This window comes from Antechinus flavipes, chromosome 5, assembly GCF_016432865.1.
Source record: "Antechinus flavipes isolate AdamAnt ecotype Samford, QLD, Australia chromosome 5, AdamAnt_v2, whole genome shotgun sequence".
NCBI lineage: Eukaryota > Metazoa > Chordata > Mammalia > Dasyuromorphia > Dasyuridae > Antechinus > Antechinus flavipes.
Genome location: NC_067402.1, coordinates 294882273 through 294905782, shown reverse-complemented (window position 1 = coordinate 294905782; position 23510 = coordinate 294882273). Strand labels below are relative to the sequence as shown.

Here is a 23510-nt window from a genome sequence, read left to right as displayed (position 1 = left end):
TTCTTAGTCCCTCTGCCCTGTGTCCTCAGAGCTTGCGTTCCCCTGTGGGAGGCAGCGGGGATTGGGCGGGAGGAGAAAACCCACCTTTCGGGACTGTGCTCAGGCGGGAGGTGACCAGGGCCGGGCTCTGGGCTGGGGTCACCCTCACTCAGGACGTGTCCTTGAACCGTGGAGCCCCCCTTCCTCCCACTCCACGGCTGGCCTGGAAGGAAGGCATTTTCTTGAAGAATTCTCACTTGAGTTTTATTTGGGGCCAGAGCCGGGCACGGCGGCGAATCCTGCGCCAGAGGATTCCTTCGTAAGAGCTCGCCTTTAACGGCTTTAAAAATAGCTGCAAGCCAGCCTGGGAGGGGGGGAGGGAGACAGGTCCCACGGCCCCGGGCCTTGAGCTTGGGGGGGAGGGCCAGCCCAAGGCCAGGTCGGGGGCACTTCCCGAATGGAGCCGGTGATGGAGCTGGCTGCAGGCAGCAGGTGCCGGCTGGAGTCCTCGTGCTCCCGAGACCTCCACGGGCCTCGGGCTTCTCGGAGCCCCCGATCCTCCGGTCTCCCGGCACCACACACCCACTCAGTTCCTGCTAACGTCCAGCCCAGTGCATGAGACCAGTGGGATGGTGGGAGGTCGGGGGTCACGTGGGAGGCTGCAGCCCCCGAGCTGAGGAGGGGTCCGGGAGGGAGGCGCTGTCGGGGTGGACCCGAGGAAAGCGGCTCCCAGGGATCTCTGCTGAGCTGCTGCGGCCGCTCCGGCGGCCAGCTCTGACAGACCGTGGAGGGTTAACTGAAGAGCCCCGAGTCCCCGAAGGCTCCAGAGTCTTCCCCAAAAAGTTAGAAAAAGCAGGCTCCCCGGCACTAGTGAGAAAACGGACAGCTTGCGCCAGCTGGGGCGTTATTGGCGGAGCTGTGAGCCTTTGGGGAACATAATCTGCAGTGGGGGAACCGAGGGACAAGATGTAAGTGCCGGGCGCACCCGGGAGGTCCGAGCGGGAGCGCGCGCCTTCCCCAGCTCCTGGTGCACTTTCCCCGGGAGGGGGGCCCGAGCAGCCGCGGAAGGTCTCCGGGCTCGCGGGCGCCGGCTCGGGGCCCCGCCGTCCCCCGGAACATCGCCAAGGAGCGCTCAGCCAAGGGGCTGCGGCGCCTGGGACTCACTGGCAGAACTAAGGGGCCTGAGATCAGAGAAGGTCATTCAGTATCTCGCCCCTCTTCCTATCTGGCGGAAGAGCAGGCTCTGCGCCCAGCTCTGGAGAAGGCCGGGGGCCAGGCTGGGTGGCGGCTGGGATGTGCGCACCCTTGTCTGTCGGGACAACGTGTGCCGGAGGGCAGGAATGCTGAGCTCACCCTGAGTGGCCTCTATATTTAGTGAGTGGCTCTTTAGGGTTCTGGAGCAGGGACCATCCTTGGCCACCCTCAGGGGCGTCAGGGTGGAAGCCAAGTCCTTGGGGACTTGGGCCCCCAGGCAGCCACTGGGCGAGAAGAGACCTTACAGATGAGGAAACTGAGGTCCTTAACTGCGCTTGTGTAGGTAATAAACAGTCTCTAATTCCGTGGGTTCAAAACCTAGTGTTCTCTAAAATTTTTTTAATTTTTAAAATTCAGCTTCTCTTAATCACATGTAACATTTTTAAAATTCATTTTAAAATTCATTTTGATTTTCGTTTAAAACTTTGAGATCCCAATTCCGTCCCTCCCCTCCCGGCCGCTGCCTCTTGGAAAGGCAAACGGCCGGATGGAGTTTATCTGTGCGCAGTCGCACAAGACACTTTATTAGGTTTCTTGTGAAAGAGAGAAAAGGCAGGAAGCCCCAGGCCGGAAAAATAAAGGGAAAAGGTCTGCTCCCCTCCTTGCTCGGAGGCCGTCGTTCTGGGGGAGGAGGGGGCGAGCCCCTCGGGTGATTGTCTCCAGCAGAAAAGCCGAGGCCTTCGCAGCCCATCTCGCACAGTGTTGCTGACTGTCCCGTGGCCCGGTTCCGCTCCCTTCACCTTTTGTCCGATCATACGGGCCCTCCCAGAAACCCCGGTGTTCTCGACGCCCCGTCCCTGGCCACCGCTCAGGAAGGTGGATGGGGGCCGCTGGGAGAGAGGGCAGGCCCGCCACTGAGCCGGAACGGTGTCTCTGGGAGGGAGTCACCGTTCAGAGGGGACCTGGCGCTTGCAGCGTCCGGGCCAGAGGGGGGCGCTGTAGCGGATCCTGCGGCTGAGGAGGGAGCGGGGAGGGCAGCTCCAGGCGGACTTGGGCGGCAGCGGTTTGATCCGCTGTGAGGTGCCGGGCCGCTGGGCGGGGCCGGGGGCCGGGGGAGGGAGACTTTACCTTGGGGGCAGATTTGCTGGGGGGGAGGGGCAGGGAGAAAGAGTGACCCCGAGGCCCCAAGCCCGGCACCTTCCGGGGGCCAGGAAAGTTGGGAACGGGGGAGGGTTTTGGAGGAGCAATAACGAATTCTGTTTGGGACCCGCTGGGATTCCGACATAGACGAGTCCAGCCGGCGTGGGTGAGGGGCGCTGGCGCTCGGCCTGCACGTGTAGATGCAGGGTCATGGGCACAGGGCTGGGAGTCAAGCCCCTGATGGGGGAAGGGGGGACCCGCCAGGGAGCTCGGGGCCTGGGAGGGCGGAGTCTCTGTTTTTTGGGGCCCCGCAGAGCCCACCTTGCCGGGAACCTCTGTGGGGGTGAGGGGGGGGCGCGGCGTGGTGCACGGGACGGGCCTTTATGAGAACGTGTACAGCCGCATCAGGGTTATGACAGAATTCCTGACCCAGCACCCTTCAGAGACAGACGGGGCAGGCAGAGCCCGGTGCTGGCCTTCCTGGGTCCGGCTCGCCAGCCGGCTGTATCGCCACACCTGCTCCCACTGCCAGGGGCTGGGCAGGCCGGCCGGGGACCTGCATCCCCTCAAGCATCGGGCAGGGTCCTGCCTCACCCCAACCTTCTGGGGGGGGGCAGAAAGCTGGAGATTTGGCATGGGGTGGGCTGGCCTGCCAGGTATAGAGTGGGCAGCTGTGCCAGTGTGGGTGGGCAGCCGTGCCAGCTGAGCACTGGCAGCAGCAGCCAGGAGCAGAAGGGCCAGTTTGGCCCAGACTTGGGCGAGGAAGCAAGAGTGGGTTAGGCTGGGCAGGCCGGGAGTGCCAGGGTGGCAGCAGAGCCCCCTTCTCCATCAGGGGCGCTGGGGTTCTTGCCACAAGCCCTTCTTAGTCCCTCTGCCCTGTGTCCTCAGAGCTTGCGTTCCCCTGTGGGAGGCAGCAGGGATTGGGCGGGAGGAGAAAACCCACCTTTCTGCTAGAATCAGAGAATCGGGACTGTGCTCAGGCGGGAGGTGACCAGGGCCGGGCTCTGGGCTGGGGTCACCCTCACTCAGGACGTGTCCTTGGACCGTGGAGCCCCCTTTCCTCCCCGCCCCGCCCCCCTTCCTCCCACTCCACGGCTGGCCTGGAAGGAAGGCATTTTCTTGAAGAATTCTCACTTGAGTTTTATTTGGGGCCAGAGCCGGCGGCGAATCCTGTGCCAGAGGATTCCTTCGTAAGAGCTCGCCTTTAACGGCTTTAAAAATAGTTGCAAGCCAGCCTGGGAGGGGGGGAGGGAGACAGGTCCCCACGACCCCCGGGCCTTGGGCTTGGAGGGGAGGGCCAGCCCAAGGCCAGGTCGGGGGCACTTCCCGAATGGAGCCGGTGATGGAGCTGGCTGCAGGCAGCAGGTGCCGGCTGGAGTCCTCGTGCTCCGGAGACCTCCACGGGCCTCGGGCTTCTCGGAGCCCCCGATCCTCCGGTCTCCCGGCACCACACACCCACTCAGTTCCTGCTAACGTCCAGCCCAGTGCATGAGACCAGTGGGACGGTGGGAGGTCGGGGGTCACGTGGGAGGCTGCAGCCCCCGAGCTGAGGAGGGGTCTGGGAGGGAGGCGCTGTCGGGGCGGACCCGAGGAAAGCGGCTCCCAGGGATCTCTGCTGAGCTGCTGCGGCCGCTCCGGCGGCCAGCTCTGACAGACCGTGGAGGGTTAACTGAAGAGCCCCGAGTCCCCGAAGGCTCCAGAGTCTTCCCCAAAAAGTTAGAAAAAGCAGGCTCCCCGGCACTAGTGAGAAAACGGACAGCTTGCGCCAGCTGGGGCGTTATTGGCGGAGCTGTGAGCATTTGGGGAACATAATCTGCAGTGGGGGAACCGAGGGACAAGATGTAAGTGCCGGGCGCACCCGGGAGGTCCGAGGGGAGCGCGCGCCTTCCCCAGCTCCTGGTGCACTTTCCCCGGGAGGGGAGCCCGAGCAGCCGCGGAAGGTCTCCGGGCTCGCGGGCGCCGGCTCGGGGCCCCGCCGTCCCCCGGAACATCGCCAAGGAGCGCTCAGCCAAGGGGCTGCGGCGCCTGGGACTTACTGGCAGAACTAAGAGGTCTGACCCGGAGCACCACTGAGAGGGCGCTCGGACCCCCCTCCCCCCCAGCGGCGCCTTGAGCTGGAGCAGAAGTTCCAGGAGATCCTGAAAACCAGGCAAGAGATTCGAACCCGCAGCCCGCCCCTGGCGGAGGGGTGTGCTCTGCAGGGGGCGGGGTGCAAAGGTGGTTTTCCTAATTCAGAGTAAAATGAGGGGCCGGAGGCATAGCGTACAATGAGGGGGCGGGGCATAGAGTACAATGAGGCGCCCGGGGATATAGAGTACAATAAGGGGGTGGGGCATGTGGTAAAAGGAGGGGGCGAGGCATAGCGTACAACGAGGCACCCGGGGATATAGAGTAAAGTAAGGGGGCGGGATATAGAATAAATGAGGGGGAGGGGACATAGAGTACAATGAGGCGCCCGGGGATATAAAGTAAGGGGGCGGGGCATAGAGTAAAAGGAGGGGGCGGGGCATAGCGTACAACGAGGCACCCGGGGATATAGAGTAAAGTAAGGGGGCGGGGCATAGAATAAATGAGGGGGAGGGGACATAGCGTACAACGAGGCGCCCGGGGATATAGAGTACAATAAGGGGGTGGGGCATGTGGTAAAAGGAGAGGGCGAGGCATAGCGTACAACGAGGCACCGGGGATATAGAGTAAAATAAGGGGGTGGGGCATGTGGTAAAAGGAGGGGGCGGGGCATAGCGTACAACGAGGCACCGGGGATATAGAGTAAAGTAAGGGGGCGGGGTATAGAATAAATGAGGGGGAGGGGACATAGAGTACAATGAGGCGCCGGGGATAGAGAGTACAATAAGGGGGCGGGGCATAGAGTAAAATGAGGGGGCGGAGCATAGAATAAATGAGGGGGCGGAGCATAGAATAAATGAGGGGGAGGGGACATAGAGTACAAGGAGGCTCCCGGAATATAGAGTAAAGTAAGGGGGCGGTCATAGAGTAAAATGAGGGGGCCGGGGATATAGAGTAAAATGAGGGGAGCGGGGCACAGAGTAAAAATGAGGGGGCAGTGAGGTGGTATAGAGGCCTGCCTGCTCCGGCAGCTCTGGGGGTGAGCAGGTATGGAGCAGGGAAGCCCTTCCTTGCTGACACGGGAAGCCCCCACCAGCGGGAAGTGACCTGGGCCAGACTGGAGAGCTGTGGGTTCCTGCCCCTGCCCTGGGCACATTCTGAATGCCTCAGGGTGGGGGAGTCACACGAGAGCCCCCCAACCAGCCCCCAGCTCTGGCGGCGGCCTGGGAGAAACCAGGTTTCCAGGGGAAACGGGCACTTCTCGGCTCTCCCATTATCTGAAAATTGGCGGCTCGGGCTCCTTCCCGCCCGGCCGGGGAAGTCGGTGACAGGGCCCTGGCGGCCTTTGTCTGTGGAGAGCAGGGGATGCATTCAGTGCTGTGACTGACCTAGATCTGTCACTGGGGGAGGGGGGACAGGCGGCTGCTCACGGCCAGTCTCCCGTGATGCCGTTGGGGGGCTCCTCCTCCCTGCGGGCGGAGCCCCGAGCCGGGAGAGAGCCCCTCCGGTGGGGAGCGGGGTGGGGGCCCTTGGGCCGGCCTCCCCCCAGCTCACCGCCGGGCTACAGGAGGAGAGCAGCTGCCGGGCTGTGTGTGTGACTGGGTGGGGGGCGTGGGGATGTGAGTGGGGGGGGGGAGGGCTTCAGTGAGCACTCACTGACCGAGGGCTGTGCTTTCTAGTGGGCGATGGGCAGAGGGAGCCCGGGACAGACGCCCGGACAGTGGGGGAAAGTCAGAGCGGGACCACCCCGGTTCCTTGTGCTCCCTGACCCGGCAAGGGTTCGGAAGGAGAGGGGTTCCTGAGGGCGGCAGTGAGGGCTCCCTGCCTCAAAGAGCATTCAAGCAGGGACCAGATGAGCTTGACTCCAAGGGGATTCTGCAGCGGTCAGAAATTACAGGGAGGTCACTTCCTTCATTAGGCATTTATTAAGCACCTGCTGTATGTCAGGGCCTAGGCTGGCTTTGGGAATCCAAAGGAAGAGGAAGATTCCCCCAGAGAGCTGCTCTTCTGAAAGGCAGGACAAGCTCGGAGCTGGGGGGCTGTGCCAGGACCGGGAAGCTCCCGTTCCTCCCGGGACTGCTGGTGCCTGGGGCAGGATGGGAGGGAGGGGCCGAGTACTGGGCAGTGGGTGACCTTTGTAGGCTAAAAAAGTTCACATGGAGGTGAGAGCGTGACCAATGACCTTGAACTTGACTCTGGCCTGAGGAGGAGGCCCCTGGAAGCCTGGGATCCCTCTTCCCTCTCAGGTGGGGTTGGGGCCCAGTCACATGGCCCACTTACAAGCTGTGAAACCCTAGGGAAGTCCCGGCCTCAGTTTCTTCTGATGTACAGCCCTAAGCTTTCCTTGTGGCCTAGTGGGAGGTTGGGGTGAGGGGGATGACGGGTGCCAAAGACCCGGCCAAAGGAAGCAGCAGCCTCACCCAGGGAAGCGCCCGGGCAGCTCCGGACGCCGGCCTTGCTCCTTGGGCACGATCCCGGCCGAGGCCCTGGTCCCATGAGCCCCGACCCGGGAGTGGGCGGAGGGGAGCTGGGGCCCTGCCCTTGGGGTCTCTGGGAGAGGGACTGCTCCCGCCCTGGCCTCTGCTGCTCGGGGCAGCCCCGTGGCCGGCCCCCAGTCTGCAGGGGCCGTCCGTCCCCACGGCCTTGGCCAGGCCGGGAAGGCTGGCACTGCGTCTGAGAGGAGGAAGCGGGCCCAGAGCGGGTGCGCTGCTGGGGCCGTCGGGGCCCCTCTGCGGGAGCAGGCTCCTCCTTGGCTCCAGAGGATGGAGGAGGAAGGGAGGCCGGCAGGGGCCTGGAGGGGCGGGGGAGCCCGGTGTCTGCCAGGCGGCTGCTACTCCTGCCTCTGCCTCGGTCTCCTCGGGGCCCTCCCTCCGGGGAGTCAGCTCCAGGTGGTGCAGACAGGAGCACTGAACCTGGGCTCACATCTGGCCCTGTCGCTCTCCATTTGCCTCGGTTTCCCCATCTGTAAAGTGAGCTGGAGAAGGAGCGGCAGCGGCGCCTTGAGCTGGAGCAGAAGTTCCAGGAGATCCTGAAAACCAGGCAAGAGATTCGAACCCGCAGCCCGCCCCTGCGGCGGAGGGGTGTGCTCTGCAGGGGGCGGGGTGCAAAGGCGGTTTTCCTAATTCAGAGTAAAATGAGGGGTCGGAGGCATAGCGTACAATGAGGGGGCGGGGCATAGAGTACAATGAGGCGCCCGGGGATATAGAGTACAATAAGGGGGTGGGGCATGTGGTAAAAGGAGGGGGCGGGGCATAGAGTACAATGAGGCGCCCGGGGATATAGAGTAAAGTAAGGGGGCGGGGCATAGAATAAATGAGGGGGAGGGGACATAGAGTACAATGAGGTGCCCGGGGATATGGAGTACAATAAGGGGGCGGGGCATAGAGTAAAAGGAGGGGGCGGGGCATAGAATACGATGAGGCGCCCGGGGATATAGAGTAAAATGAGGGGGCGGGGCATAGAATAAATGAGGGGGCGGGGCATAGAATCCATGAGGCACCGGGATATAGCGTAAAATGAGGGGGCGGGGCATAGAATAAATGAGGGGGCGGAGCATAGAATAAATGAGGGGGTGGGGACATGGAGTACAAGGAGGCTCCCGTGAATATAGAGTAAAATGAGGGGGCCGGGGATATAGAGTAAAATGAGGGGAGCGGGGCACAGAGTAAAAATGAGGGGGCAGTGAGGTGGTATAGAGGCCTGCCTGCTCCGGCAGCTCTGGGGGTGAGCAGGTATGGAGCAGGGAGGCCCTTCCTTGCTGACACGGGAACCCCCACCAGCGGGAAGTGACCTGGGCCAGACTGGAGAGCTGTGGGTTCCTGCCCCTGCCCTGGGCACATTCTGAATGCCTCAGGGTGGGGGAGTCACACGAGAGCCCCCCAACCAGCCCCCAGCACTGGGCCCCGGCCATGCGGGCAGTGTCAGAACTCCTATTGTCCCAGATTGTCCCAGAACCCTTTGTTTAAGGAGCAAATCTGCTTCCCTGGAGGCCCAGCTCCTGTTTCATGTGAGCCCCCCTCCCAAGGGCCTGGAAACAGGCCCCTCTTTGTTCCCGTCCCCTTGGTGGCGGCTGTGGGGGCCGCCTCGGGCTGGCAGAGGGACAGAGGGGGCTGGCTGCCGGGTGAGGGGGCTCTTGGGGCTGATGTACAGCCCTAAGCTTTCCTTGTGGCCTAGTGGGAGGTTGGGGTGAGGGGGATGACGGGTGCCAAAGACCCTGCCAAAGGAAGCAGCAGCCTCACCCAGGGAAGCGCCCGGGCAGCTCCCGACGCCGGCCTTGCTCCTTGGGCACGATCCCGGCCGAGGCCCTGGTCCCATGAGCCCCGACCCGGGAGTGGGCGGAGGGGAGCTGGGGCCCTGCCCTCGGGGTCTCTGGGAGAGGGACTGCTCCCGCCCTGGCCTCTGCTGCTCGGGGCAGCCCCGCGGCCGGCCCCCAGTCTGCAGGGGCCGTCCGTCCCCACGGCCTTGGCCAGGCCGGGAAGGCTGGCACTGCGTCTGAGAGGAGGAAGCGGGCCCGGAGCGGGTGCGCTGCTGGGGCCGTCGGGGCCCCTCTGGGGGAGCAGGCTCCTGCTGGGCTCCAGAGGATGGAGGAGGAAGGGAGGCCGGCAGGGGCCTGGAGGGGCGGGGGAGCCCGGTGTCTGCCAGGCGGCTGCTACTCCTGCCTCTGCCTCGGTCTCCTCGGGGCCCTCCCTCCGGGGAGTCAGCTCCAGGTGGTGCAGACAGGAGCACTGAACCTGGGCTCACATCTGGCCCTGTCGCTCTCCATTTGCCTCGGTTTCCCCATCTGTAAAGTGAGCTGGAGAAGGACAGGGCCAAGAGCTTCCGAAGGGCCTTCTTAAGGCCCCCTCTGAACACTCTCCCGGGGCCTCTGGGGCCAAACACAAAGGGAGGGCAGGGAAGGGGGCGACACCCCCTTGTTTGTAAGTGGCTTTGGGGAGCTGAGGCCCCGGGAGCTTCAGGGGTCCCAGGCCCAGGCCTTCGATCCCAGGCGCAGTGCTCGCCTTGTGCCCCATCCCCGGTGCCCTCCCTCTGCCGCGGCCCGGCTCAGGCTCGGGGCGACTCCTCAGGGGAGCCTCCTGTGCAGCAAACACTGCACAGCAAAGCGCCGGCCCTGGCCTCCCGCTCCTCCACACTGGGAGGGCAGCTCGCCTTCCGGGGGGCCAGGTCACGGTGTCGGGCCTGGGGGTCCGGCCGGCCTCGGTCTCCAGCGGTCCTGGCAGCCACATTCGAACTGGAGAATCACCGGCCCCGCCGGAGCCCCGCCCAATGAACCTTCTCTCCCTCCAGGGCCGAGGAGCCAGCCCCCCAGCAGCCCCCCAAGGGACCAGCCCCGGCGGCGACGCAGGCCAACCACGGCTCAGGTGCGGTCGGTGGGGGCGGGCGGGCGGGCTGACCTTTCCCCAGCACCGTGGGGCTGCTGTACCAGCCTCAGCATGCCGGCCTGCCTGAGAACGGGGCGTCAGAGGGAGGGGCCTGAGAACGGGGCGTCAGAGGGGGAGGGGCCTGAGAACGGGGAGTCAGAGGGGGAGGGGCCGAGAATTGGGAGTCAGAGGGGGAGGGGCCGAGAATGGGGAGTCAGAGGGGGAGGGGCCGAGAACGGGGTGTCAGAGGGGGAGGGGCCGAGAATGGGGAGTCAGAGGGGGAGGGGCCTGAGAACGGGGAGTCAGAGGGGGAGGGGCCGAGAATGGGGAGTCAGAGGGGGAGGGGCCGAGAACGGGGTGTCAGAGGGGGAGGGGCCTGAAAACGGGGCGTCAGAGGGAGGGGCCGAGAATGGGGAGTCAGAGGGGGAGGGGCCTGAAAACGGGGTGTCAGAGAGGGAGGGGCCGAGAACAGGGTGTCAGGGGGGAGGGGCCTGAGAACAGGGTGTCAGAGGGGGAGGGACCGAGAACAGGCGGGGTCAGAGCTGGACGAGAAAGCTAGGAGGGCTCAGAAGCCACACATCTAATGCCTGACTGTGCTGAGGGAGCTGCTCCCCAAATGAATATCTCCCTGCTCTGGCTTATCCTTTGGGTCTCGGGAGTCCAATTAGCGAGCATCTCTTCCCCTGAGTCTGAGCATGGCAGGATAGACCATTAAGAGCGGGTCCCGGGAGGCTCCTCCAGTGGAGGTGTCAGTGCCCCAAATACCATCCTGCAAGCTCTCCACCCTCCTTTCTTCTGCTCTGTCTCTGTCTCTCTCTCTCTCTTCTCTCTGTGTGTGTGTGTCTCTCTCCTCCCTCTCTCTCTCTCTCTCTCTCTCTCTCTCTATCTCTCTCTCTCTCTCTCTCTCTGTCTGTCTCTGTCTCTCTCTCTCTCTGTCTCTCTCTCTGTCTCTCTCTCTCTGTCTGTCTCTCTCTCTCTCTCTCTCTGTCACACACACACACACTCCCTCTCCCTAGCACATATTCACGCCCCCCCCCCCCCCCCGTACCACAGTTTACCCCCCATCACTCCCCATCTTGCTCCCAGACAAGCGCAGCCAGATGATGTGTTCTCGACTCCAGAAGTGGTTCTATGACAGATTTGGGGAATACGTGGAAGATTTCCGCTTTCAGCCTGAGGAGAGCACGGTGGAGACGGAGGAGCCGCTGAGTGCCAGGAGGTAGGGCTGCCCCGGGCGCAGCCTCCTCAGGGGAGGGTTGCCGGAGCCCCCCGGGCCGGAGAAGGGATCCTGGGCCTTTTTTCTGTTAAGGGATGACAGGGTAGGCTAGCAGAGACTTTTACGGGTGAGGAAACAGAGGCACAGAGAGGGTGAGCACAAGCCTGGCCTTGAGCTCCCGCCCCGGGCATCCCCGTGGCTCTCGTCCCGGAGCCGGGGCCCGCTGGAGTGACGGGAGCGGCTTCACCTCCTAGGGCGTTCTGCAGGGGTGGGGTTTGCTGGGGGGCAGGCGGTGCCCTCCCCTGCACCTCGCCCAGCCAGGATAGGTCAGACATGGGACTCGGTCCTCCTGGCTCCCTTCGTGGGGCGCCTCCTTCCCCTCAGGGTGCTCCCGTCGAGCCCCCGGAGCCCCGGCCTGCGTGGGGCCTGGCCTTGGCCCTGGGGGGGTTGGGAGCCGCTGAGGACGGGAACTCGGGGCCGGGCTCCTGGGGAGCCGCCGAGGACGGGGCCTGAATGGCTTCTCTCTCTCCTAGGCTGACTGAGAACATGAGGAGGCTGAGTAAGTCCCTGAACGAGGCCGAGACGTCCCTTGTAGCTTCTGAGAAGGAGCGGCTCCCTGGTGGGCCGGCGCTCTCCGCGGGCCCTCCCCGGTGCCCATGGCGGGGGAGCGCTCGGCCGGGGCCCTGCCCGGGGGCCCTGCCCACCCGCTAAGACCTGGCCCCACTGCCTGAGGGGCACCAGGAAGAACCCGCGCATGGGAAGCAAACGGGCACTTTCCTCCCAGCTTCTCCGGGAGGTTGGGAGTGCCATCGCCACCCCTTACAGGGAGGGAAACTGAGGCACAGAAAACGTTTATGACTTTCCCAAAGCCACTCACGGAGGGCCGGCGCCTGGGCTAGACCCCAGGACTCTGATCCTCAGGGCCAGGCCCTGCCCAGTGCGGGTTACTATTTAGGGAAGCCGTCAGACCGCAGCCCGGCGCCGTGGCTGGCGTGGCCCCCGGCTCCACACACCCAGGGGAGGAGGGAGAAGCGGCCCCCGGGGAGCGGACAAAGGCCCCGTTGGGCCCGGCTCGCTTGTCCATCCCGGGCTCGGCCCAGCCTCGGCTGCTTCATCGGCTGCTTCATCGGCTGCGGGGGCCTTTGGAAAGCCTCGGCGGGAAGGGGCGGCCGGAGGCATCGAGCCTGACCGGCCGGGCACTTGTGCTCTCTCCCCAGAACGCGGCGCCAGACCCGTCACGAGCTTTGTGAAGAATCTCTCTGCCTTATCCGACTGGTATTCCGTCTACACCTCTGCCATTGCCTTCATCGTAAGTGGCTCTCGGGGGGAGGCGCCCGAGGGACTTGGTCCCAGAAACCGGCTCGGTCTGGCTCCATCCGGGCACATTCGGGGCCCTTTGGCGTGGAGCAAGAGCTCTGTTGTTTATTGTTTTCTTCCTGCCTATTTATCCATCGAGTCATCCACATATTATTCTGTCTATCCACCCATTCACCCATCTGTGCATCCCTACATCTGTCTCTCCATCCCTCCCTCCATCCATCCCTTCATCCTTCCATTCCTCCATCTCTCCATCCCACTCTCCCTCGTTCCTTCAATCCCTCTAACCCATTCTCTTTCCATCCCTCTATCTATCTCTCCATCCTACTATCTTTTATCCATCCGTCCCTTCATCCTTCCATTCCTCCATCTCCCCTTTCCTCCCTCCCTCCATCCCTCCTTCCTGGCATTTAACAAGCACTTTTGTTTTCTTCCTGGGGGGCCCAAACCACGCTTTGTGACTTAGAAAATGCTTGGAACCGGAAGGCCGGAGCTGCGGGGGCCTCCGTGGCCGGCGAGCCAGCTGAGCCCGGCCCAGCCTCTCCGTCCCGGCTTTCGTTCTTTAACCCAGAGCGAGACTGCCCCGGTTACCGTCCCTCCCTTTTGCCAGCTGAGAGCCTGATCCCGGGGCCTACTAGTTTCTGGACGATCATTGACGAGGTGGCCCCCGGTCAGCTTCCTGACCTCCCCACTCAAATGAAAGGGTCCGACAGGCCAGCACAGAGTCCGGGGGTCTCCTCGAGAGACCCCCATTTGAGGGACATTTCCAGAGGAAACCCCTCTGTTACCTCCAGCTGCTGGTGATGGAGAGAAGTCATCCCCAGGGTTTTTCACCAATGGGGTCGCTCCATCTCCGGGCCCCTGGGGCCGCTCCCTGCGGGTGGGGTGACAGCCCTGGGCGATGGGCCGCTGCTCAGTCTTTATACCGGGGGCCGGGGGCTCAGCCCCACCGAGACCCTGCCCCTCCTGCCCTGGGTGAGTCTCTCCCTGAGCAGTCTGATGTGGATTTGGGGAAAATCTGAAGATGGAGTCATGTCCTTCGAGGAGACATGGGGGGAGGCGCTGTGGATTAAAACTTAACAGTCTCATAGGCTGCTATTGCCGCCTAGGAAGGCCCGGGGACACGGCGGGGGTCAAGTGCTACCCCTGGACCATCGGGACCATCAACAGTGTGGTCAGGGGATGTCTCAGGGACTGAGCAGCGCTCCCTGGTGTTCTCATGCACCAGCCGGGCCCTGGCCCGAGCCCCCGGCCAAGCCAGGAAGTCTGCTCGCTCTTCTCTAGCACCGACCCTCAGCACAGAGAGGCCCCTCCCGGCCGGGGCTCCCCGACACCCCCGTTCTAAGCTCCCTCCCAGCCCTGACATCCCCCGTTCTAAGCCCCTCCCAGACTGACACCCCTGTTCTAAGCCCCCGTGTCTCTGCTTCCTCCGCAGGTCTACATGAATGCCGTTTGGCACGGCTGGGCCATCCCCATGTTCTTATTTTTAGCCATCCTGCGGCTGTCACTCAATTACCTCATTGCCAGGTACACGCGGGGCTCATTCCCCTCGGACCCCCGGCCGTGCCACTTTAAGCCGGGGACGTGTGTTAGCACTAGTCTAAGCGACTGATCCGTGCAGCCCAGAAGCCGGTGCCGGGCCCCGGGCCCCAGAGAAGGGCCTCCAGAAGAGCTCCCACTGGTCCCCCCGCACTGAGTGCGCGGTCCTTATGGGATGGGGCTCGTTGCGCAGAGGCCCTGAGCCTTGGGCCGGCCAGAGATGGGCGCCTCCTTCATGTCCCGCGGCGGGAGCCACTGGGCTGACCCTCCCTGGGGTCTGGGGCCCTGATCAGGGCCCTCCCTGGGCTCAGAGGCTGTGGGTCCCTTCGGGGGGCAGCGGGAGCCCTGCTCGAGGGTCCTGGATGCCGGTTCCTTTCCTGGTCACCCGGGGCGGCCTCCCGGGCTGGGGGAAGAGGCCACGGGCCGGGTCCTTCCCAGACCTTAGTGCTGCAGCCGGGCGGCCTCTGCAGCCCGGGGCGGCCTGAGCGGCCTGTGGTTAGGGATCTTAGAACAGAAAGTCAGCATGTGGGGGCTGAGAGGGACGTCCAAGGTCACGTCCCCCCACCTACCGCCCCACGGGGGAGCCCCCAGCACGGCAGGAGCGTAGAGTCTGGAAGGGAAGCTTGGTCCTTGCTTGGGTTCGCGGACTCTGAGAAACTCGAGTGTCAGAGCCAGGAAGGGCCTTTGAATAGAGCGTGTGAGGGATGAGGCCTCGGGGGCGGAAGAGGCTGGGAACCTGGGGTGTCGGTGCTGGGAGGGGCCGGGAGACTGCCCGGGATCCCCCATTTAGAGCAGGGGCGACCTCGGAGGCCACTGTACGGAGCAGGAGCTGAGGCTGGGCGGAGCCCAGCAGGGTCCGGGCTTCCGCAGGGGGACTAGGCCCCTTCGGGCCGGCGGCTCTCACCGACCCCGGCCTAACGGGCCTTTCTCCCTTGGTGTCCTGAAAGGGGCTGGCGGATCCAGTGGAGCATCGTGCCTGAAGTGTCCGAGGTCGTGGTGAGTTCCCGGCCGGGGCTTTCTCCCTTCTGGGGTTCCTTCAGGCGGGCTCCCCTGCAGCTGTGGGCAGGGCCACAGGTCCGGGCTGGGCGGGGGCTTCCCGGGCCATGAGGAGCCCCCGGGGATCTCTGAGCAGCAGAGTAAGCCGGGCTGCTTTCGGGGAGCGAGGCAGGCCGTGCTGACTCACCCCGTGTCCCTTTCTCCTCCTCCCACCTGCACCTTCAGGAACCTCCTAAGGAAGACCTGACAGTGTCAGAGAAGTTCCAGCTGGTGCTGGACGTGGCCCAGAAGGCCCAGGTAGGCCTCGCTTGTTTTGTCTCTGCTGCGGAGGACCAGGGGGGGGGGGGGTTGGGGGGGCTGCCCCTGAGGCCCCGGCCGGCCTCCCCTGCACATCCTGGCCAGGCAGCTCCAGCGCACGGGCAGGGGAGGCCCTGCTTGCCAGGAGGGAGAAGCCGAACGAGTCCCTCACCAGCCGGCCGGCGTGGCTCAGGGCAGCCGGGGGCCGTCGGGAGGCCCCGAACCCCGCCTCGGCCTCGCCGCTTGGTCCCCGGTGACCCTGAGCGAGTCTCCGAGCCGTATCTAACCCGTACGGGGAGCCCGGGCGGCCCTGGGCTGGCGTGGGGAAATGCCGCCATCGTTACTCCGGCCACGTGCTGGGGGCACAGAGTCCCACGGGGAGGCGCCTTTCTGACCCGCATGGGAAACGCCTCTGGGGGCCTCCCTTGGGCCCCTAAAGGCTCCTGGGGCATCTGGCCGGTCACCCCGAGGAGAGACAGCCGCCCCCGGGGAGCTGCGCGCTCACGCTCCGTCCCCCAGCACTCTCGGGATTTTGGGGGCCGTCCAACGGGACGCCTTCTCTTCTTGGTTTTAGAATCTGTTTGGGAAGATGGCCGACATCTTGGAGAAGATTAAGAAGTGAGTGGGAGGGAGGACGGGGAAGAGAGGACTGAGGAGGAAGGACAGAGAGAGGGAGGGAAGAAAGCCCCTGGGGAGTGGAGGAAGGACTAAGGAGGGGGAGGGAGGATGAGAGATGGAGGAGGGAGGACCCCGGATGGGAGAGGGAGGCCTGGGATGGGAGGGAGACCCAGGGGGAGGAGGGAGACCCAGGGGAAGGAGGGAGACCCAGGGGGAGGAGGGAGGCCCAGGGGGAGGAGGGCTGCCCCGCTGCTTCACGCTCCCTCCTCCTCCCTCCAGCTTGTTCATGTGGGTCCAGCCCGAGATCACCCAGAAGCTCTACATCGCGCTGTGGGCGGCGTTCCTGGCCTCCTGCTTCTTCCCCTACAGGATCGTGGGGCTCATGATGGGTAACTCCGCGGCTCCCTCTTCCCAGACAGGCTTGGACGGAGGCGGGCCCGGGGCGGCCGAGCCGAGCTGGCTCCCACTGTCTGCGCCCGGGGCCGGGCCCCCCGGCCTCCTCCCCTGCAGAGTGGGCGCCCGCGGCTGGGCCGTGAGGGGGCGCCCTCGGTGCCGGCCGGCGGGGGCTCCGGTCTCCCCTGTCCCCGGCGGGACGGCAGCAGGCGTCCATCGGCCCTGGCTGCCCCGGGCTTGTTCTTTTCCTTTTGGGTAACTCAGTCCTGGAGATGTGTCGGGCTCCTTCCCTGTGCCCAGTGGCCCGGCCGGGCTGTGGATCCCACGCTCACACACACACACGGGCCCCAGAGCGGCCCCAGCCAGGCAGGACTCGAGCGGCCCCCTCCGTCCTTCCGAGGCCGCGGGGGGGGGGCCCTCTGGGCCACGGCTGACGCCCCTCCCGTGCCCTTGCAGGCCTGTACGCGGGCATCAAGTTTTTCCTGATCGACTTCATCTTCAAACGCTGCCCCCGTCTCCGAGCCAAGTACGACACTCCCTACATCATCTGGACCAGCCTGCCCACGGACCCCCAGCTCAAGGAGCGCTCGGCCGCCACCGTGGCCAGGAGGGTACGTGTGCACGGGCAGCGGGGGGGCCCCTCCCCTCGGGAGTCGCCGGGCTCCCGAGCGCTTGTGGCCCCCGAGCGTTTGTGGCCCCCGCTGGGGCGGCCGGGGAGGCGTGTTCTCCCTGCTCTGGGAGTGGGAACTGAGCCAGTTTGTCCAAAGACCCGGGGACGCCCTTAGAGCGAAGACGGGGCTTGGCCCCTTCTCGTCGGGCCGGGCTAGGGCGCTCCTCCATAGCCACGTGACCAAAGGTCCCACGCGGCAGGGACCCAAGAACCAGGGCCCGGTGTCCAGGGCTTCTCCCGTCCCGCGGTCCGGGCCCCAGCGCAGGCACCTTCCCTCTGGGGCGGCCACACTGAGCGCGGGAGGCCAGGCCGGCCTCGGGCGCTTGGAGGTCGGCCCGGGGCCCCTGGGCATTGGACTGCCCTGCGAGCCCCCGTAGTGAGGGACCCGGCGGCAGCAGGCTGGGCCGGGAGTGCTCCCGGAGGGGGGGGGGGTCACCTGTCATGTGTCCGCGCTGCCCCTCCCCTTGTGCTGTCAGTGTCACCGTGTCTGTTTCCTTCCCGCCACAAGGCGGGGACCCGAGGGTGGGCCTTGGCCGTGCTCCGCGCCGGCTCCCTGCTCCCTTCTCTCTCCCCCAAACTCTGCTCACGGTTTGTCCATCATTGCACAGCCGGCCTGTGGCCCCCAAAATTCATTTGAGTCTCCCCTGCAAACTCCACCAGGGCCGACCCCGGGCTGTGTGTGAGGCCAGGGGAGGGAGGGTCCCACCCGGGACGCCGTGGCCACTCTGAGCCGCGGCCGAGACCCGGGGCCTGCGTCCAGCCCCTTCGGAGGGGACCCCGGCCGTGCGAGCGGGAAGGGCCAGGATCTGTCCCCGGCCATCCCGGCGGGCAGCATGCGGGGGGAGACGCGGGGGCGGGGGCGCCCGCCTCTGACGGACGGACTGCCTGCCTTCGCAGCTGCAGACCACGTCCTCCAGGAGCTATGTGGGCGCCAGCGCCCCCGCGGGCCTGAGCCGAGACGAGGACACCGGGCGCTTCCACGGGACCAAAAAGGGCAACTTCCACGAGATCTTTAACTTAACGGAAAACGAGCGGCCGCTGGCAGGTACTTCCTAACGCCGCTCGCCCTGAGGAGCAGGGAGGGATGAGCGAGCAAGGCTGTCAGGGAGGAGGCCGGGGGAGGAGGCCGTGCAGGGAGGAGGCCGGGGGAGGAGGCCGTGCAGGGAGGAGGCCGGGGGAGGAGGCCAGGGGAGGAGGCCGTGTAGGGATGAGGCTGTCGGGGAGAAGCCTTTCTGGGGACTTGGCTTTGCCTCCCTTGAACCAATCTCCCCTCCCCTCCATGCTGCCGATGCCTTTATTGCGCCCTTCCTCACGCCTGCGGTGCCCTTAGGGGAGCCGGGCAGCCATAGCCTGACCTCAGGGCCCCCCTCCCCGAGCGCCCGGCCTGCCTTGGAGGTCACCCAGCCAGCGTCCTCAGAGAAACGAGTGCCGGGGTCTCGCGCTCCGCTCCTGCCGGTCGGGCCCCGGGGGCGGGGGTGTGCCCGCCCGTCGCCCTGGAGCTGAGGGGGTGCCGGGCCTGACGGATTGAGCCCCGCTGTTTCCCCTGTAGTGTGTGAAAATGGCTGGCGGTGCTGCCTGATCAACAGGGACCGCAAGATGCCCACAGACTACATCCGCAACGGGGTGCTCTACGTGACCGAGAAGTGAGCCTGGGCTCCCGGGGGGCTGCGCTGGGGCGGGGGCCGGGGGAACAGCCGGGCCTTCACAGGCAGAGGCTGGGGAGTCCCCTTCGGTCCCCCTCGGGGGCCGCCTCCACCTTCCTTCTTCCCTTGCAGTTATTTATGCTTTGAGAGCTCCAAGTCTGGCTCCTCCAAGAGGAACAAGGTCATCAGGCTAATGGACATCACGGACATTCAGAAGGTGCGGCCCTGGCGGGGCGGCGCGGGGGCTGGGGGCAGGGCCCTGCTTGGCTCGGGGCCCCCCAGTCCTCCCCTTCCCACTGGCCCCCCATCTCTCCTGAAAGGATTCTTACCAAGTTCCCCAGGCGGGGGGGAGGGGGACCTTGGCCCTGGCCGTGGCCTCAGCCTTTACCCCCCACCCTGTCCATCCCGGGCTCCTTCCCCAAAGAACCTCTCCCCAGCCGCACTGGGCCGAACAGCCCCCGGCCTCCGCTTCTCCTCCCGCCTCCTTCTCTGTGTCCCTCCTGCGCCCAGCCCCGTCTGTGGCCAGCCCGCAGCCTTGTCTCCCTCCTCCAGCCCCCCCATCCCCTCCTGGGCCGTCTCAGACCCCCATCTCCCCCTTCCCCCCCCGCACAGCACCGCTCCTTCTCCCAGGCTCCCCTGGGGCAGCCCCTGGCCCCGCTGTTCCTGCCTCAAGCTCGTGCTTTAACAGGGGGGTGGGTGTGTACCAGCGGGGGAGGGGGTCATCATCCTTTTATATTCCCGGCCCATGTGGCTCCTGGCCCCGCTCCCGGTGGGCCCCAAAAGGTGCCGCCGTCTCTAAGGCTGGCACCATTGTTATAATTCCTGGATGATTCGGGGTCCCCCAGGGCAGGCGTCTCCCCAAGCCCCAGCACCCCACTGGGCCTGAGGGTGGGCCCGGCCCAGTCACAGGGCGCTTTGTCTTCCAGTACAAGGTCCTGTCTGTGCTCCCGGGATCCGGCATGGGAATCGCGGTGTCCACACCGTCCACCCAGAAGGTGAGAGGCCGGCGGGAGCGCGCCGGGAAGCCCCCTCTGGAGCCTGGGGGGGTCAGCTCGGCCACAGGGACCGGTGTGGCTGGTGGGGGGAGGGACAGCCCATGTGGGCCCCCAGCTTCCCCCTCCAAGGCCCGCCGCCCCCTCGTGTCCCCCCTTCCCCCGGTCAGCCGGGCACTGCCCACCCCCACTGCCGGGAGGGGGGGCTCCCAGACACTCCTGGGCAGCTGGGACACTGGGCAGCAAGACTCGACGTCCCCTCTGGCCCAGCCTCCGTGGCCCAGCGGGATCCCCAGGTCTCCGCTTTCCACGGCTTACGAGGGAGGCTCTGGCTCCAAAGGAGCATTTGAATGAGGGCGGCCCCGGCCCCCTGCCCCGTTGGCCCAAGTGAACTCTGCACCTCCGTTCTCCGGGGCTGGGGACGGGGATGGGAGCGGGGCCTGGCTGCGGGAGCGGCTCCCTTCCTGGGACGGTGGGTGGCTCCGACCCCGACCCGGTACTTTCCTCGCAGCCCCTCGTGTTCGGTGCCATGGTGCACAGGGATGAAGCGTTTGAGACCATCTTCAGCCAGTACGTGAAGATCACGTCCGCGGCAGCGTCCAGTAGCGACAGCTAGTGGTGACCCCGGGGCCGCCGGGACCCTCCTCTTTTAAGCGACTCTGGCAGTGAAAGCGACCGGTCATCTCATGATCTCCTTGGCAATAACAACGCCCCCGGCCCCGGGGGCCCATCCCACCTCCCGACCCTCGGTCCCGTCCGCCTCCTCGCTGGGCGGCATCTGCGGGAGAGGCGGAGAGCACATGGGCTGACCTCGCCCACTGAACGCTGTTGTCAGCTCGCGGGGGGGGGCAGGCGGGAGGTCCCGGCGCCCGTCGGGTAGCCGATCGCAGCGCGGATCCGTCGGGCCCACTGGCGCAGAGCATCTGGGGGCCCGCGGGTCCTGTCCGCTGCCCTCGGGACGCCCACCCATCCCCGCAGGCCCTGATCCTGGTGTGCCCCGTTTTTGGTTCTCCTTCCCTGAGGCTGACGGAGAAGAATTGGAAGAGTTGGGATGGGAGAACGAGGATGAGGAAACTGTGCCTCCAGCTCCGTGGCCTCCAGTCCAGGAGACCGGGAACATTTCTTCCTGACTTCCCTGGATGCTTTGAAGGGGCATCCCATGGAAGGCCCTATGAGCCCTGAGAAGTGCCCCCTTTCTGGCCCTTTACCAAAACAGCCTCCTCAACGTTACCCCGGCTCCATGTTGGCTTTCTCTTCAGCGTGCGACCTGAGCAAATGGAATCTGCCCGAGTGGGAGCGGGGGGCCGGCGGTCCCCGGGACGTCCCAGTGCCCTCGCACCGCTCTGTGTGCGCCATCCAGAAGGTGCTACGGAGGGCTGGCCGGCCTTCTGGGCTTCTTGGTTCCCATGGCGACGCTGAAAGGGCTTGGTAGGAGAGGGTAGTTAAAATTAGTCTGACAACAGCTTGTTCCCCGAGCTGAGGGGGCCGGCCGGCTGCGAGACAAGCCGGAGCTCTTCTCCACACAAGCCCCCTCCCCCCCTTGCCTTGAAGCCCCCGAGGGCCCACGTACTGTGAGAAAGGCGGCTTGGGAGCCGGGCGGTGCCCTTTCATCCGGACAGTATTTCTAGTCATGTTTGCAGTGTTGGAGTAGTGTGTGACCAGATCCTTTGACTGCTGCCCAGGAGAGCTGGAGCAAGCTTGATCCCTCTTCCTAGATCCATTCAGGGGGAAACATGTTTGTCCCATTCAGGGTGAGAAAGTTGGGACGGAAAAAAGCCCAGATGGCCAGAACCCCCTTTGAGCAGTGAGAACCCAGGCCAAGGGCCAGGTCTGGCCCTCAGAACGAGAGGTCTCGGCTTATTTGTTCCTTAACCAGAACTCGGAGACGGTCTGAAGGCTTCAGAACCCAAGGGCACGACCCGGTCTTCTCCAAGTGAGGACCGTGCAAGAGACGTTCTTCGGAAGTCTCCTTCAGAGTGTAGGGAGTCTTGGGAAACCTGGGAGACCAAGAGGGGAGAGAAACACCACGCTAGACCAAGAGTGTAGGGAGTCTCTGGAAGCCACCACGGCAGACCAAGAAGCATCATGAGCTTAATGTCCGCCCAGCTCCAGCCAGATCCCAGCCCTTCCGGCTCATCCTTCCTCCCCTGGATGTTTGTGAGAATTGCTTTTTGAAGAAACAGATTCTATTTTTTACAGAGAGCAAGCTGTTTTTCTTATTTTTGTATCATTTTCAGATGGAATTTTTACCTTCGCTCTGATCATAATTTGCTGGTTCGGAGAAGAAATCGGGAAGCAGCCCTGCTTGCTTCCCTTTCCGGGCCCATTGAGCCTCCACCTCCGGGAGATGGGAAAAGCTCTGAGGATGGTTGGGTTTTGCCCAAGGCCAGTCCGGGTGATCCAGCTCCCTGGGGCTGGGTCAGATTAGGGTAGGAAGGAGTCACCGCTAAAGAACTGGGCTCTTGGCAGGATTTATGGCCCACCCCACAAAGCGCCCGACAGAACCGCCAGTAGTGACCAGTGACCTAAACTTACAAAATCTGTCAGCGTTCAGAGGCTGGGTTTCTTAGTTGCCGTGTCCGCCGGTCCTTCCTCTGTATGATTCCTCAGAGGCCCCCCTGTTCTTGGAGCTAAGAATCCCACTCTGCTTCTCGCTGGCTGTATGGCCCGTAGCCAACCCCTTCCCTTCTCCCAACCTGAGTCTCGGACCCTGACCCTCATGACAAAGGCACAACTGGAAGCCGAAGGACTCTGGGTGACGGCTGAGACGCCGGCCGTTCCCCCCGAGGCCTTTCCCCACTGGCTTTGGCAGGGTATTGTCGGGATATCGTGGGTGCCCCCAAAGGGGTTCCTTTCACACAACAGCGGGAGATGGACGGGCAGTCGGCCGCAGCGTTTGCCGCCGTCGACCCTTACTGTCGGGGTCGCCGCAGAGTGTGCGCGGCAGAATCCGATTGGACTTCTTTAAGAGAAATGGGGTGGTTGAGTTGGAATTCCTTCGAAGGAGCAAGGGAGATGAAAACTGACCACGTCGCCGCCCGGGGGTGCCCACGAAGCCGCCCTCCCTGCCCCCCTCTTCCTCCGGGAAGCCCGCTGGCTCTCGAGGGCCTCTCGTCCCTGGCCGCACAATTAGCCAGCAGCCAAGCCTTCTGTCCGCATCCGTGCAGACCACGCTCTAGCGCCGGGAGCCCGGGAGGGGCCCGAGTGGGGCAGGGTCGCTCTGCCCGCGCGTGGCCCGGACCCGGGTGCTTGCCATTTTCATGTCCAAGTCCGAGTCTGTTTTGAACCTGTAAATACTCGTTCTCGAAGTCACTTTTGTTCGACAGCAATTGTACGAAGAACTGATGAAAACAAAATTGCCGTGACGTTTTTTAAGAAAATCTTGTTTGTTTAAAGAAAAAGTCTTGTATAAATTATAATTTTTATTTAAATAAACCTAAAATGCTTTGTGCTAACAAGCTGGGCCCGGGCCTTTCATTGGGCGGCCATGTGCCTGGCGCGGCGCCCTCTCGTGGGCAAAGCCGAGATCGTGGGAAGGACGGAGTTTCGTTGTCCCTTCAGTCCTGGAAGTGGTTCGGGCTCCCGGAGCCCGGGACTGGAGCCGGGCCGGCCGAGGGGCTCCCCCGCACCCCTGGCCCCTCCCCTGCGCCGGAGAAGAGGGCATGGGGGGAAGCCTCGGCCTTTCTTGGAAAGCGCCTCCTCATCTGATTGCAGGAAAGTTCTAATCCCCCAGACCGGCCAGGTTCTAGCCCCGCTCTCTCCACAGCGCGATGTTCCCTCTCAGTTATCCTCGTCCGCAGGGTCGGGCCCGGGCAGCCGAGAAGCATTTATTAAGTACCTGCTAATGACCTTGGGGATGCTGGGAAAGAGCCGTCTGGGAGCCAGTGGAGAACAGGGCCGACCAGGGCTGGACGGGATGGTCCCCCCGAGGCAGGTGGGCCGCCCAGCTCCGAAGGGCCTTGAACCTGTCCGTGTTGGATCTTGGGGGGGGGGGGCTGGAAACCTCTCAAGGCCTTCGAGTGGGGCAGCCTGGCTGGAAGGGTGTCGGGAGGGGCTGCAGAGGGTAGCGAGGAGCCCTGCCCCCAGAATCGC

At 64.6% G+C, this 23510-nt stretch overlaps 1 protein-coding gene across 1 annotated transcript in view; it reads left to right on the top strand.

Moving 5' to 3' along the window:
* Positions 1 to 22876, top strand: part of GRAMD4 (GRAM domain containing 4) — a 76388-nt gene extending 53512 nt beyond the window's left edge. The window contains exons 9-30 of the mRNA XM_051962522.1: positions 30 to 298; positions 1039 to 1274; positions 1383 to 1512; positions 2970 to 3084; positions 4416 to 4501; positions 6977 to 7081; positions 7351 to 7419; positions 9664 to 9737; positions 10824 to 10956; positions 11487 to 11512; positions 12171 to 12262; positions 13706 to 13797; positions 14757 to 14805; positions 15031 to 15102; positions 15677 to 15720; positions 16000 to 16109; positions 16570 to 16724; positions 17681 to 17828; positions 18333 to 18426; positions 18559 to 18643; positions 19353 to 19421; positions 19930 to 22876. Coding sequence (XP_051818482.1) covers positions 30 to 298; positions 1039 to 1274; positions 1383 to 1512; positions 2970 to 3084; positions 4416 to 4501; positions 6977 to 7081; positions 7351 to 7419; positions 9664 to 9737; positions 10824 to 10956; positions 11487 to 11512; positions 12171 to 12262; positions 13706 to 13797; positions 14757 to 14805; positions 15031 to 15102; positions 15677 to 15720; positions 16000 to 16109; positions 16570 to 16724; positions 17681 to 17828; positions 18333 to 18426; positions 18559 to 18643; positions 19353 to 19421; positions 19930 to 20034 — 2358 coding nt within the window. The 3' untranslated portion in view covers positions 20035 to 22876. The remainder of the gene's footprint in view (positions 1 to 29; positions 299 to 1038; positions 1275 to 1382; positions 1513 to 2969; positions 3085 to 4415; positions 4502 to 6976; positions 7082 to 7350; positions 7420 to 9663; positions 9738 to 10823; positions 10957 to 11486; positions 11513 to 12170; positions 12263 to 13705; positions 13798 to 14756; positions 14806 to 15030; positions 15103 to 15676; positions 15721 to 15999; positions 16110 to 16569; positions 16725 to 17680; positions 17829 to 18332; positions 18427 to 18558; positions 18644 to 19352; positions 19422 to 19929) is intronic.
* Positions 22877 to 23510: the final 634 nt, after the last annotated feature.